This window comes from Trematomus bernacchii, unplaced genomic scaffold (assembly GCF_902827165.1).
Source record: "Trematomus bernacchii unplaced genomic scaffold, fTreBer1.1, whole genome shotgun sequence".
Taxonomy (NCBI): domain Eukaryota; kingdom Metazoa; phylum Chordata; class Actinopteri; order Perciformes; family Nototheniidae; genus Trematomus; species Trematomus bernacchii.
The window spans coordinates 3910890-3926421 of NW_022987641.1; the positions used below are offsets into that span (position 1 = coordinate 3910890).

General features: G+C 40.1%; 1 protein-coding gene across 1 annotated transcript in view; it reads right to left on the reverse strand.

Moving 5' to 3' along the window:
- Positions 1-9121: 9121 nt before the first annotated feature.
- Positions 9122-15532, reverse strand: part of anks1b (ankyrin repeat and sterile alpha motif domain containing 1B) — a 206654-nt gene continuing 200243 nt past the window's right edge. Inside the window, 2 exon segments of the mRNA XM_034133394.1 lie at positions 9122-10384; positions 11409-11500. Coding sequence (XP_033989285.1) covers positions 10336-10384; positions 11409-11500 — 141 coding nt within the window. The 3' untranslated portion in view covers positions 9122-10335.

The following is a 15532-nucleotide window of genomic DNA, read 5'->3' on the forward strand; positions in this document are numbered from 1 at the left end:
GGATATCTTGAACACACTAATGTATTATTTTTGAAGTCACACATATTGAAGTTCACTGATCTGGTTAAATTTAAAACGGCACAAATCATGTACAGAGCAAGACATAATCTACTTCCTAGGAAATTAAAAACATTGTTCATAGACAGAGAGGGTGGGTATCATTTGAGAGGAAATCTACATTTGAAACAACTCAAGGTCAGAACAACTCTGAGAAGTATGAGTATAACAATCTGTGGGGTGATTTTATGGAATGGTTTGGAGCAGGAGTTAAAACAAAGCACAAGCATAATTCAGTTTAAAAGGATGTACAGAAACACTTTTTTGGAAAACTATGAGAATGAAGAGAGGTGACTGAAGATGAGAAATTATTGTATATGTATGTATACATGTAAATGTAAGTAGGAATAACTTACATAATGACTTAAAGGACAATCATTGATCAAGTAAGGGGTGGGAATTAATAAGCATTTGCTTCCTCCTACTCCCTTTCGGACACATATGATTTTTTTAAATTATTATTATTATTATTAATATGAAGACTTTTTTTGTTGAATATATAAATATTATCGTGAATGTGGATAAATACTGTATTTTAACAATACGGTATTCTGTTTTTCTCATTTTTTATTTATTTTTTAATCTGTTCGAAATAAAGATTGAAATGAAATATGACTAAATCCCTAATAGGTGTGAGACCTCCTTTCTGCCATCAACATTTGTATATGGTGGGCATGAGGATCAATAGCAAGCAATAATAGATTTGACTAGTATTTATTTAATTCAACCAGAGAAGGAGAATATATTAAATTGGGTATTCTTGTCTAAAAAAAGAGCTGCAACAATTAGAAAATAAATTGGGAGTGTTTTATTTTATGATTTGGATAATCAATTCATTATCTTTCATTTTTTTAAGCCTTATGTCTAACCACAACCAAGAAATGTTTACCTTAATAAAATAGCCAACATTTTAATTCAATCAGGAACAGCTTGACCAAAGAATATGCACGTCATCAACAAGATTATGAATATCATCAAACATCTCAGTATTAGATAAAAGACCTGTTACCAATACAAGTATAGTCTCTTATGATGCACAGCCCTACTGTACTCACATCAGATAGGATATCCAACATTCAAAACAAAATAAAGGAAAGAAAAACCGTCAATCAGAACATGAGTAGACTCGCAGGGAGTGATAACCATCGGAATGCTCGTAGTTTATCATAATCCAAAATAACCTTTATAAACCTTTGTAGTTGTCTCACTTTGACCCAGCTACAAACAGATCGCTGTATTATCATGTGTTTGTTAGGAAGCCATTATTGTGTTTACTTGTGCCAGATCTCTCACATCATTTAGCTTTAAACATGGGTTGTCTTAAACAATTAGTGCTGAATGAAGGCAGACAGACAGTGACTGCAGCGCCTGATGAGCTGTAGTCTATTCAGCCTCAGGAAACATCTGGTTATCTTTTGAAAACATTTGTTCACTCATTTGTGGCGCTGCTAAAAACAGCAGCATGCACACGGCAACTACACTTCACTTCACGCAGTCTTTGACTCGGAGAGTAGAGATAGGATGAAAGCGTCGATTCTCTATTCTTGTCATGACATGTAAGCATTCATGTCTCCATTCTGAGAAGCTCCTCTCTGCCTGTTCAAGGAAACCTGTCCCAAAAGGATGCTCAATTAAAAGAGCGTCTTCACGTGTCACTGAGTTTGAATATACAGTAGGAACTTCAGTGATGTAAAGATAGAGATTGTTCTGGTTAGTGAGATTGTGTAAAAACCTACATTTCAGCAACCCATGAAAGCATCCTTTTGTTTTTTTAGCAGCAAATAAGGGTCTCTTAGTCTTGATCTGAGTTTATCTTAGAGTTTACAGATTAAACACATTTTGTGAAGTGTTGGTAGGTGTATGTTTGACCTTCAGAGAGAGCAAGGCAAGCTCTGTTCCTGCTTCCTGTCTTTAAGCTAAGCTAAGCTCATAACATCAGACTCAAACTCCTAACTTAGCATGCTGATATGTTATCTAACTCTTGGCAAGAAAGTACACATTTCCCTAAACTTAAAAACGATTCCCCTTAAGGACAACTTAGTATGCATGGCAAAGTGTTTGTGGAGTAACATTGCTGTGAATGTTTGACATGTTATTCTAAAACAGTGTACCGGCTAGGATAATTGATACTTATAGTACCGAAATATGTAACATTTTGTTTTGGATTTATAAAACCCTTTCATGGTTCGATGGCACATTATGCTGATGTTTACCAACCTGGACGGTAACACATGAACATTTAATTATGCTTTTTAGAGGAAGCATCTTTTTGGTTTACACAAGGGGAAAATACAATACAGTTCATGCGTTGAAAAAACAGACACTGAAATAAATGTGTCCCCGTATCTGTATCTGTTTGAGGCTCTGTAATTCGGGGTGAAAACAACATAATTAACAAATGGTTAAGCAAGCAAATAAATGGATGGATCTCACAGAAGGACGCCCTCTTCTATTGCAACTCCACTTTGTGATTAAATGTAAAAATGTGAGTTGTTTCTTTATATAAACATCTTAGTGCAGCTCGATATTCCTCTCATCTTCCCTCGGCTCGTGTTTTTCTTAATTCCTCATTGCGTAAACCATGATTTTGTGATTTCTGCTGTGCTGATTTTCGTGTACTGGAAAGGTGACATAAGCAGCTTTATGTGACTACTTGTCGTGTTGCTTTGACTGCAGGGAGACGGCTTGCTAAGAGCCAGCAGCGTCATCTCCGCTTTATGTTGTTGAAGGAACAGACGTCAACCTCAGCTCAGATGTGCCGGCCAGGACGTTAGCGAGAGCTCGTCAGCTCTTATCGCAGTCGTGCCAGTTGTGTTTTTCAGGGTAGAGCAACATGCATCTCTGACACAGTTTAACGTCACCTACCTTTCTGCTCTCTCTCTGCATTCAGCTGCACAACATGTGGCACATTTTCGTTATGTAAAAGACTTCCTCTGAGCCTTTCTGCTGCGCTGTCAAATCTCGTTTTGCTGTAGCACTTAACCTACATGCTGATCCTCTGCCCATTTGGCACTTTCAGCCGACTCAAGCAAACAAACACAGATTTAAATTCTGTTAGATGCTGGTTCCCTGTGCAAATGTACAAATTCAGTGAATACAAACTTGATGCGATCTGCGGTTGTTTCCAATCATCCCTGAGTGCCGGTTGTTGTTATGGAAAGTCTCGAGTCATGGGGCTGGAAAATGTACCAACGATTAATAAACCTGTGAAAAGATTTTCTCTGAAGACGCTCTGAGCGCTGACTTTTATATACAACATTTTATTTATCTTTCCTCCCAGGTTGAGCATTAACTTAAGGGCAACTATAGTGTCTACCCTTATTTTATTTATTTTTAACATTATCGGATATATGTTAATACTATTTATTGAGTAATAAACACAACTAAATTATTTATTCCCATAATGATGTCATCTAAACAAATACATTCATTAGTTGACCAGCAGAATATGTATCGGCTGCTTTTTTGATTCATTGACATTCCCAGGTTGCAGCGTTTCAAATATGAATATTATTCACACTTTACATTCTTTGAAGCATATGAAAATACTTTAGTTTTGGACTGTTGAATTTGAAGACGTCATCTTCAAATTCTATCTATGAGACTTAATACCAGACTAATCTAATGATGTGTGTTTAGCCAAGCTGTCTGTAAGTTCAGCGTTCATCCACTAATAAATAACTGGTTAGAAAAATAGTTGTGTATCTTTGATGAGTTTAGTTTTCAGTACAGTACACAGAAATGATCAATACTGTGAACCATATCGCAATGGCAATATCAGTCAAAATCATCTTTATTAGTTATTTTTTCCAAATCGTGCAGCACTAATGCAATGCATCATGTTTTCCAGACTCATCCAGCCTCTCTTTCACTAGGAAAACAGGCAGACACACTTTTTGGGTGTTTGTGAATGTTACTTTTGGAGGATAGTGCAGAGTTGTTTTGTCCAACTTGTTTCTTTGTACTCTACAGAGATAAAGTCTGCCAGAGTCTCCTGTGAAATGAGTGTGTGTGCTCTCCCTCTGGTGTATTCAAGAGATAGTTGTATTATTTGGCCAGCTCTCCTCCCCGTGTCCAGCTTTATCAGCCAAGCAGAGCGCAGCACGGTGTGTATCTGTGTGCTCACCTTTTGTTAAAGTATTTTGCAGAGGCAGTTTATTCCTCAATCGCCCACTTTCTGGCAAGTCAGTTCCATATTGGAGAGTTTCAGTATGTTATGATAATGTGGGAGCTGTTGCACCACATCTGCCAGGTGCAGAAAATGTGTTTTGTGTTCTGCCAGTCAGCAAATGCAGCAAACTGTCTTTATGTCAAATAGTTTCACACAGATCTTTTTCCCTCTCTTCCTTTGCCTTGTTTGAGTGTTATAGACATATAAATGTGGATTTTAGTGTCTATAAAAGGTCAACTGTGAGGATTTAAATCTTAATGTGATCACAGACCTGACTTTCCCCCCCATGGGGTCATTAGTTCTCTGGTTGAAGCCGGCCATATTGAATGAATGCCAGATAATATTGTGCTTGTTACATGAGCAATTTTACATAGTCGTCTCATTTATCTGTTAGCCGTGGGCAGTACACACCATCTGGAACCTTGGCCCACTCCCACAGTCTCACGGAGACCGAAAAACAAAGCATGTACTTCCTGTTTTACACATGACTGTCTGATAATGAAGAGCAAAGGGATTTTTTGATAACCGTCATTTTCAGTCAGAAATCCAGCGTTCTTCTCCACGTGTTCCTCTCATCCTTCACTATTCTTTCCCCATTGTCCTGTTTAGTTCTCGGTGAAGTCCTTTGCCTCCATCTCTGCCAGCAGTAGAAATCAAATCGAGCTGCTGGAGCTTTGTGGAGCCTAAATTCAGCATCTCTCTCCACTCCTAGTCTAATCTTCCAGAAATAATGTCTTATAATACCTCCCACTCACGTCCCGCAGTGGTCTGCTCTTTACAAACAATAACATGTTTTGTCAGTTTTTACCAGGATGCACCAAATAGCCGATTGGCAGTAAATCTTCAGAAGGCCAATGTGCCGCAGCGGCAGTCTTTTCTGCTCTAATCTCAGAAAACAGCCGGCTCCTGTTGCTGCAGATTGTAACTGTAGATTGTGAGCCTTTTCATCCAGAGGTTTATCGCTCATGACAAATGCTTGTTCAGCCTTTCAGTGGAAAAGTGGTCAGCCCACTGTATTTGAATAGACCCTCAGCCACAGTCTCTCATCCTTACCTTCACACATTTGTTTTAGACAGTGATTGGTTGGTTTGTAATAAAATGACCTTCGGTGATAATCTGACACTGACTCCAGTGTTGTTGTACAGTAAACTCTGCAGTTCATATCTGTGGAAAATACTTGAATGTACTTGCTGCTGTATTTCTGAGACAGCATGAACCTTTAGCAGTTATCGACTTATCATATTTCATTTCTTTTCAATTCTTACCAGATATTTAGGTTTAGCTTGCAATTTAAGAATGACCTAAACTCAAAGATTCTGATTTCACACCCAGAAATACTATAAGCTACAGTACGTGGCAGCCTTATTAAAGTTCAGAGCCTGTGGCTGTGATATGAGTTTCTGATAAGTATGTATTTGACATAGTTAGGCTGTTCTTGTGATCTGCTGCCACTGATGTTTCTCATTTGAACTTTCAAAGATAATGGTTAACAATAAACATGAAATCACTACCTGACTGTCTTGCAGAAAGTGATTATCAATTATTCATTATCACGAGTTACCAGAGCTCAAAGTGACGTCTTTAAAATGTCCTTATTTGTCTGACAAACATTCCAAACCTTAAATATATTCAGTTTACAAATATATAAAACAGAGAAAAGCAGCAAATATTTACAATTTAAGAATCTTTAGCCAGCAAATGTTTGGCATTTGTGGTTAACGACTTAAATAATGAATTGAATGTCAAAACTGCCTTTAATTTTCTCAGTGCACATCAAATATACAGTAACTGTAATACAATTGAGGTTGCAATAATATATTTTTAATTTAAAGAGAGAACTGTATGTTATGCTTATGAAATTATTTGATATAACTTGTTGCAGCTACATCATACAAACAGCTCTTGTTGACCAGAGAGACACTTACCTTTGCCTTTTCCCCTGTAGATCCTTTCAAAGTAGTGACAGTGAAATCCAGGCAGGCCGTGTGGTGGGCCAGCCAGAGGGGCTCCAGATCCAAACCCCGCCAGACTCTTTGTGTTTGTTCAGAGAAATCTCTCATTACTGAGCTTTATGGGAAAGAGATGCAATGGAAGTTGCAGCTAACATGCTAAGAGTGTCAAGGGTGGCATATTTAGTTAGAATAATATTATATTTTTGCTGAATTTGTCTGAAATTAAAACCTCAATGTGGCCTGGGGTCTTACCCACATTGTCATAATTAATTTCCCCCCCCAAGTCCAGTAAAATAACATGTACCTTTGCATTAAGTTTGTTGATACATTAGCATAAGTCTTTCAATCATCAGATGGCTGCTGGCATTGGTTTACTGCCTATCTATTGTTGCAGTGTAAATGTGTATTTTGTTATTTTAACATTACATAGATGATTATGAGGGCTGCTTTGATGGATTTAGGTCACCATGGTAACATAGCAACTGCTCCATCTTTACTGCATGTATTAATGTCAATCGGTTGATTAAGTGGGTTAAGACTTCTCTCAGAGTCGATGTATCTCTGAGCTGTCTATATTGTGATGTGTTGCTGTATTTAGTCACACAACAATAGCTGTGAGTATCAAAAAAGCTTTACTATTGATCTGGGGCCTCATTTATAACGCCTTGCGTAGGATTCACGTGGGAAGGTTGCTTACGTAGTACAAAGCAAAAAAATAGGTACCTACATTTTCCGATTCACAAAACATTGCGTACCGGCGAGGGAAGTGCGTACGGCACTTCCTACGCCTGTTTCCCTTTATAAATCACAATCGACTCGTAACGCCCATATTTGCCTATACATAGTCAAAGAAACGCCCATTCATTCATTCATTTTGACTGACTGCATGAAGAACATCGCAGGAAATGACGATAGAACAGCTAAAAAAGACATCTCACACCGTGTCAGATTTTGGTTATTGTGGGGAGGTCGAGATAAATCATATTGTTTGGTGGATGCAGTTTGAACCAGAGTAGCAGCATGGAGGTCGGATCGTCACCAAAATAAATAAATAAGTGATCCGAAAACAATTAATGACAAAAAAAATACACATAACCTTCCTCAGGCAGTGTGTTTGCACCGGGGACAGGAGACACCCCCTTGATGAGAAACTGTAAGAAATGATCGGGGAATCCCTCCGGAGTGGAGTCATGACGACTGGATCTGAATTATTTTGTTGTATTTGGTGGTTTGTGTTCCAGCTGTCGATCAGCAACTATATATCCATAATCCACCAGTTAAAGGAAATACAATTAATGGATTGTGTTATATTAGCTGTACAATTTACCACATATGGTGTTCTTAGTTTCCATACCTCCTGTGTTTTACGAGCGACTTATCAAGTCTTGGCAAACGGCATAAAACACGATTAAACGTGATAGTATATAAAACCATGCTCGTATCTACAACCTATAGAAATGCAAAACGGCGTCAGTTTAGACGTCATTCTGTCCTCCTGCTTACCGCATCATTTATGAGAAAACATTTCATAACATTAACACAACATATTCGAGGTGGTTTTAAATAACATATCCGTATTTATTTATTTATCTTCTTCTTCTTCTTATGTTTTTGTGAGCACTGAGGAGTCTCAAACAGGCGTTTGTTTAATCATTTTAAGATTGGCTTTAATCAATGTTTGAAAATGAATTCTTCATAGCCTATATGATAAATGAGGTAACATTTTATTTATGGTATTATTTCCACATATTTCTCTCCATTCTTCCTTCTGCCAACGGTGTCGCAGTTTCTCGTCCCTCCCGTCGTTGTGCTTAGTGCGTACGCATGGGTTAGAGTTTGCGTGGAGGACCGCACATTTTCCCGTCAAGTTAGTATTTTATAAATCGCAAACATTGCGTAGAAACTGGCGTACGCCATTTTTTGAGCGTATATCCCTTTATAAATTAGGCCCCTGGTCATCACCAATAATCACTTCTAAGGTCTTTGGCGGATTATTGATTTTTTGACAAAAACTATTGGAAATGATTACAGGGAGGGATATTTAGTTTCAATTGTAATTCCTTTTGTGGCTGAAGTATCACAGAGTTGTATGAATATTCAACACTAAATCACTTTGAAAACCAAGAGCATGTTGGCATTTTGGATCAAGCAACATTACGAAGAGTACAATTAAACTCGAGCAACATTATCTAAACAGAGTGCCACTTACAATACAATTTATACCCTAGGTGTTTTACAACAATTAACACTCTTTATACGTCACTAATGATGCGGGGGGGGGGGGAAGTGTCATCCATCACAACCTGCTACTACATTCAGCATGAGGTAAATGACACTCACATCACTATTCTCTGTAAGTTAGTTTGATTTGAACTGGCTTCGATTAAGTTAGAGTTACATAATATCAGCCATTTAATACATTTGATGAGATAAAACACTATTCCAAGGAAACAATGCACAAGACAAGCAATCAGGCAGGTTCAAAACAAACTCAGGTTGAAAGTTAACAGAAACACTTTAATCAAACATGTTGTAAACATCCTGGTCCAACCTTGATCTTCTGTAGTTGAACCCAGATTGTGTGTTCAATAAAGGATTAGTACCTAGATTTCAAATGCTAATTAAGAAGTATGCACTGAATGTTTAACTAATTAGGGCTGTGTATTGCCAAGAATCTGGGGATAAATATATTTGTCAGTATTGATGCATCTCTAAATGTAGCTACATTTTTACTGAGGATGTTGTTCCCAGATTTTCTGCATTTACCTTTTTTATAATGGCCAAAAGAACAAAAACAGGACAAGAAGTAGTAAACTGTAGTTATCTTTTAGTAGTTGTAGTTATTAAATGTGCTCAAATACTTTAACAATGGAAGTGAAACTGTAGAATACCCCTTCATGTAGTGAAAGCAATAACTTATGACACCTTATGCAAGGATGAGTTATGGTTGTTACAAGTCATATTTTATTCCATGTGCTTTACAAGGATATAAATAATGGCCAAAATTACAAAAATCAGTGTGCTGGAAGCCCAAGCATATGTACATAAGTTGGTCAGCAGTGATGTAACCAAATAACCCATTTTCGCTCAAAATACACTTTACCTCCTCTTCTTATATTCTAGTTCCCAACCTTTATTGTGGTACCTTGTTTCCAGTGCCATGTACTGCCCATTCTTTATTCATTTCTCTTTTACATTACATGTATGAACAATGAGTTGGCAAAATATCTATGTACATCTTATAATTGGATAATGTCTCATCCAAATAAAACAGTAATACTGCGTTTAAAATAGTACATCTGCTAGATAAGTAGAGCCCCATGAGAAATGAGGGTTGACCTGACAAGAGTTAGCTAGCCACCTGCAACATTCACTCTCTGTGTACAATATGATCATATAGTTTCAGATTTTTAAAGGATGGCCATCATTCTCAAGCCCAAAGTTTCATCTCATCATATCATAGAAAAATAATGTAACATTAAGACAACAGTAGACAAGAATTGCACAAGAATAATCATAATCATCATGGTAATATAATACTCTCATATTAAACATTAAAATGTCGGGCAATACAAATAGAATACTTTTTTTTTTTTTAAACGCTAGATGCTGTTTTGTTCACATAGGTTAAATATCCGTTATAGGACAAACCTGTTGCATCTCTAGCGTGTTGCAGCTAGTCCAATCACATTTACACAATTGTGCATATATCTCTGTATTATTTTCTGACTTTAAAGAAAATAAAAAGACCAAAAGAGCCAGCCAGACGTCCTCAAACCCATGCCCATTCTTACACTGACACATGCCCAGTGGTGCCTTTAGCGAGTCCATTGTCTATTAGCAACAGTTGCCCTGTAAACATACTTAGTTTCCATGGATACGCTGTGACCGCCGAAAAGTTCACAGGTCACGCCTCCAAGGCAAGCGCATTAAACATCCCGCTGAAGAAAGTTGAGGCGGCTTTCAAATAAGTGTACATTCAGAGCAGACCGTCGTCTGTTAGGGTGTAAATGTCTGTCTTATGTTTACTGTGTCAAGCATCATGTGGAGGAATGTTGTAGTCAACCTTAAACACTGTGGAGTAGCATCCATGTTTGTAGTCCTTTGTAGTCCATTTTGCATTGTATGTGTGACAAGGTCCGTGTTTAGGGCTGGCTACATTCTTTGCATTCCACAGTAATAGACATGAGCGTCCGGCATTGCCCTGCAAATGAGATGACATCACTTATCGAGAAAGCTCTCACACCCTGCCTCTCCACCGGCCCCCCTGCTCAGCAAATCCAAAATGGCCACTATGCGTCTCACAAGCCTCATGCTAAACCTTTTACATACAAGATCCCCTCCCCCCACATAAAATATGGATTATGGCCAGGGAAAAATCCACCTGGTTAAAATAATTCTGAACAAACACATGTGCTATAAAAGCAAAAAGAGAAGTCTAAAGTTGGTTGTTAGTATTTTCAAAAATAATCTGATATAAAGAATCAAAAAGTTGTAATACATTCTAGTAGCCTGCTGGATGAACCAGTTTGAGTCAAAGTTAGACTGTGCTACATCACCTCTCCTCTTTGATTAAAAAATGTTTAAAGTGTCAACCCTCATCATGTCAGCTACAACACTGTCACAGCTCTTAGCAGTATTCTGGTAACAAATCTCATTCAAGTTGTCAGGGGCAGTTGGACAAAGGGGCTGAAATGCAGAGAAAAGCGAGGGATGGAGGCAGTCAAAAGAGAAAAAAGTGGAGAGAGACGAAGCCAAACGGTTGCACCCATCAACAGGAAGTAAGAAAAACAAGAGGCTGAAAGCAGAACAACCCACTGGTTGGACGCTGACTGATTCACAAACAAGAAGTGGAAAAACTGAGCTGACCATTCACCCTACAGGTGGAGACAGAGAAGTGCACCACAGCCCTGGGTTCAAAGGTCATGCGCCAGCCCTGCAGGCAGGCAGGAGGAAGAGGCCGGGGCCACAGAGGGGGAGAGCAGAAACAAAAGAGAGAAGAAGAGACAGCGCAGCGCCAAACGTCATCATGCAGTGGACAGGCTTGGCTAACGGGGGCGGGGCAGGATGTTTCGTTTTTTTATTTTTCAGCCGGTGAGGTGACGCGGCAGCGTGCGTCGCTCGTGCCCAACTCCGGGGCGGGGCCCCAGTACAGGGCAACCTCTGAAAGGCACACACACACAGGAGTGGACAAGGCGGGTGTATGTTAGAAAATAGTGGTCTCGTACTTGGTGTTGACTCCTCTCTTGGCCTCCTGACCCGGCTCCACAATCCACGGCACGTTGGCGTGGCCCTTCTGGTCCATGGACGGCTGCTCCATCTGATACACACAGAGAAGGAAAAGGAGAGAAGTTGGAAAAAGTGCCATAGTATTTGCAACAACCTGCATATTCTAAATACTCCACATTGCTGTTGGGATACGGACAATTTATCATGACACATTTTCAATGCAAACAGCTGTTACTGTTTGAGATTTTGCACACTGAAGAGACCATATAATGAGACAATGTAATGCTAATATAGTCACCGAATTCAGATTGGGAACGGTAGAAGGGATGAAATGGAGGATGTGCTGCTTACAAAGTTATGTAATGGAGGAAAAAAACTGAAATGTGAGAGGGGGCTGAGATACAGATTACAAATGAGAAAGCAGAACAAAGATCATAGACAGAAAGCTCACAGTCTCAAAAGAGAAATTCTTAATAATAATAATTGAATTACCATGTGCTTTACGTACATCCTAGCAGTTCTCTGCCGCTGCCACAGTGAAGCTATTGTGGCTTCAGCGCTAGGAAACCAACCAAACAATGTACATTGCTTTCAAAAATAACCCTCGGCAACCAATCAAGCGTCCAGGCTAGGTTTTGTTGCTGAGGGTGTTTTTCCTCCAATCTTTTGGTACGTCTTCAGCTGATTTGGGGAGAGGGCAGACTCATACGCTGCACTTTTGATAGAGGAAGACTACATTTGTCTTTAAGCAATATATTTAATGTATATAACGTTGATATTTTATAAATGAGCATTAAAGATCTACTTCTGGAGCAAACAGGGTTAATCTCAGAGCTCTGCATAGCACTAACAGAGCCATGTTTCTCTTATCTTGTCTCAACACACTGCTACGGATACAAAACGGACACTAACTATAGTATTGATCGAGTTGCTATCCTCTCCCTCACTCACAGAAACTCGGACAACCACAGAAAGACCATATCATCTTGTTATTGGGGTTACAGGATTAAGGAACAAACACACTTTTGATCTCACTGCAACTCAACACCACCACGCTTAGTGTAGAATCGTTCATAGCGTCGCCAGGATTAGTCTCAAATTCATCAACCGCCCTGGGTTTTCTGCTGAGGGTTGGAATGTAAGTACTTGTAGGAATGCTGCAGGGAAATCACACTTTGGGATTTGACTCTGCAAACCTTCAAAGGACATCAACTTCAATTATCAAGCTGATGCAAAAACAAGCCATATTCTAATTGGAGTCTACTGCACTTAGCTCCTTTGACTCATTTCTTAACACACTGTACGCTCTGGTACTGCAGTCTTCTTCGGATGACCCTTTAAAAAGGAAACTGCCTTGTGTGCAAGGAGATGTGAGCAAGCAACATCAGCAGATCAGTAGGAAAAACACTCGTATTAAAACAGCTCATTCCCAGCCCATTTAATGGAGGTTTGAATGGAGTCTGTTAATAAATATCATTTTAAACACTTATTTAAACATTTACCATCTTTAGGAAGGCAGTGTTTTCCCATGAAGGGGTTGAATTGGTGCTTGGGGAATATAAAAACGGACTGATTCGAGTTCTGCTCTGTATTAGCTGTAAAAAAAACTAAAATAAAACTGGTATACTGGGGGAGGTAGCAAATAAATAATGCGACGGACAACACTCACTGCAAACAGACCACACAAGGATGCAGAGTGAGTCGACTCAAAGCGATAGAATAAAATGGAAGCACTTACAGAAGGCGCTTTCTCCTTGACTTAAAAAAAAATCATGTGGGAATAAAGAATAAGAGAAGGAAAAGCGTGGAGGACCTGTGACTGAGCTTTGTGAGGAAGATGGAAGAGTCGAGGGGGAGGAAGAGGAGGGTGGAGAGGAGGCCGGTGAGGGGTGTAAATGTGACCCAGTGACCAGCGGCTGACGGGGGACATGATGACCTACAGGGGCAGAGGTCATATACAAGTCAAAGTGGGCCTGCTCAGCAACACCAACACCGAAAAACAACAAAGCAGCACGGCAAAGGCACAGAGCATCTGCATGGCAACAACACTCCAAAACCATGGCAACAACATGGCAGCAAAGTCATCGTCCTGGCAACAGTGTGGGACAGCAGCATTACTGCTGTACAGTAAAACTAAAGCAGGAGCAGACTAGGCCACATTTAAAAAAGCAACTCCTGCAGGACAAAAACACTCCCAGCAAGACGAATAAAACATCACTCGGCAAAAACATATACACAAGCCAGGCGCATTTCAAAATGTTTTTCTCCAAAGTCATGAACAATTCTGCAGATGAGGCGAGATAGCTTGTGGTTGAATTTCATTTTCAGGAAGTGTAAATGTATGATTCCAAGACCACTAACAAAATCAACTGTCTGCATGGAAACAAGCTATTTTCACTTCACTGGGAATATTGCAAATCTCACTCATACAGGGTTAGGGTCGTGTATTTCAGTCTCGTTTTGAAGCTACACTCCGATTACAGTAACATGCCAATGCTGATCACAGACAATAGTCACATCAGACGCGGTCACACTCATGAGGGCAAGTTAAGTGGATGTTGTGGGAGATCTACAAGCGGATACGCTCAGACAACTAACAACGGAAAATGAAAAGGGAGGGTGTGGAGAAACAGATACTTGTGGGCAGAAAAACATAGCCACGGTATTTTATAGCACAGTGGGGGGGGGGGGGGGGGGGGCAGGATGGAGACTATAGCTCGCAGGTGGCAGGAATATTAAGTGAATCCTGCAGCATCTCTGCTGCACACCACAAGCCATTAACTACACACCACATACAGAGAAAGAAAAGGCAATTAATGGTTAATGTAACGGTTGCCGACTCAGCAGGTTGTGTGCATACATGCCATCGTTCATCATCTCTGTAAGCACAAGACCACACACAAGCTTTGCAAGAAATCACAGGAGGACCGCAAACACACACATATGTCTTTTTTTGATCTTTTCTCCTCCTCTTGTCTTTCCTCAGCGTCTCACATCTCACTCTAACTTTAGAAAGTGAGACCATTCCTCCGAAGCCTCCGAAGCTCCATCACCATCTCTTCCATGACTACATGAGTATGTAAATGGACTTACATTTGGTCTGCAGCACACTGATATAGCAGTCACCGTAACTCTATACGGGCCCTTTAGACACACATGTGCTGCTGTGCCAGCTGATGCGTGTCTGCTGCTGTGGAAGTGTGTTAGCGGGCTATTTTAATGCTGTGTCGGGGTTAATGGGAGGTTGACAGGTTTTCAGATAGACTTTGTGACGCTGCGGTTGGTGGAGGCATGAAGGAAGGCCAAACACGTTTGCACACACTGAGGAATGATGATGAGGAACACCAGTATCACAAAGCTAGGGCGGAGATTAAAGAACCGTTAAAGGAACCCTGTGCATTTTTGTACCACTCACAACGTGAGATAGCTAGGTTCTTGTACATGGGTCCTCTTTTGTTTTTAAGTAAAGTTTTTTTCTGAAAACAAGGCAGTTAATGCCAAAATATAGACGAATGACCTCAGCCCACAGATACCTTTTTTAAACCTATCAAACTGAACAGGGAAATGTGTATTGCAGCTTTGCAGGACTGCCATAAAACACACTCTATCAGAGACCCCAGCATTTTTTATGAGATTCTGATGGACTGAAATGTCAATATTTAATCCTCCATGCAAGGCTGCAGTATGTGGGAGTCTTCCACATGAGGATCACACACACACACACACACACACACACACACACACACACACACACACACACACACACACACACACACACACACACACACACACACACACACACACACACACACACACAGCGAGGCGGGCCAAGCAAGCCTCCCCAGAGCTCTATGAAAACTGGCCTCATCAATCAGCGCCGTGTGGAAGACACTGCAGGGACGAGGAGACCGAGCAGACGCTTAACAGATCAAATATCCACCTAAACCTCTGCCACAGTGTCTGCTGGGCCGACACTCAGAAACAAAACACAAGCAGTCCAGGATAATCCAACCAAACACACGGCGGTGAGCGGGGATGAGAAACATGAACCAATCGGAGTACAGGGTGAGAGTTATGGACAGATTGCAGTGTAAAGGGACAGAGTTGATGGGATGATGGTTAG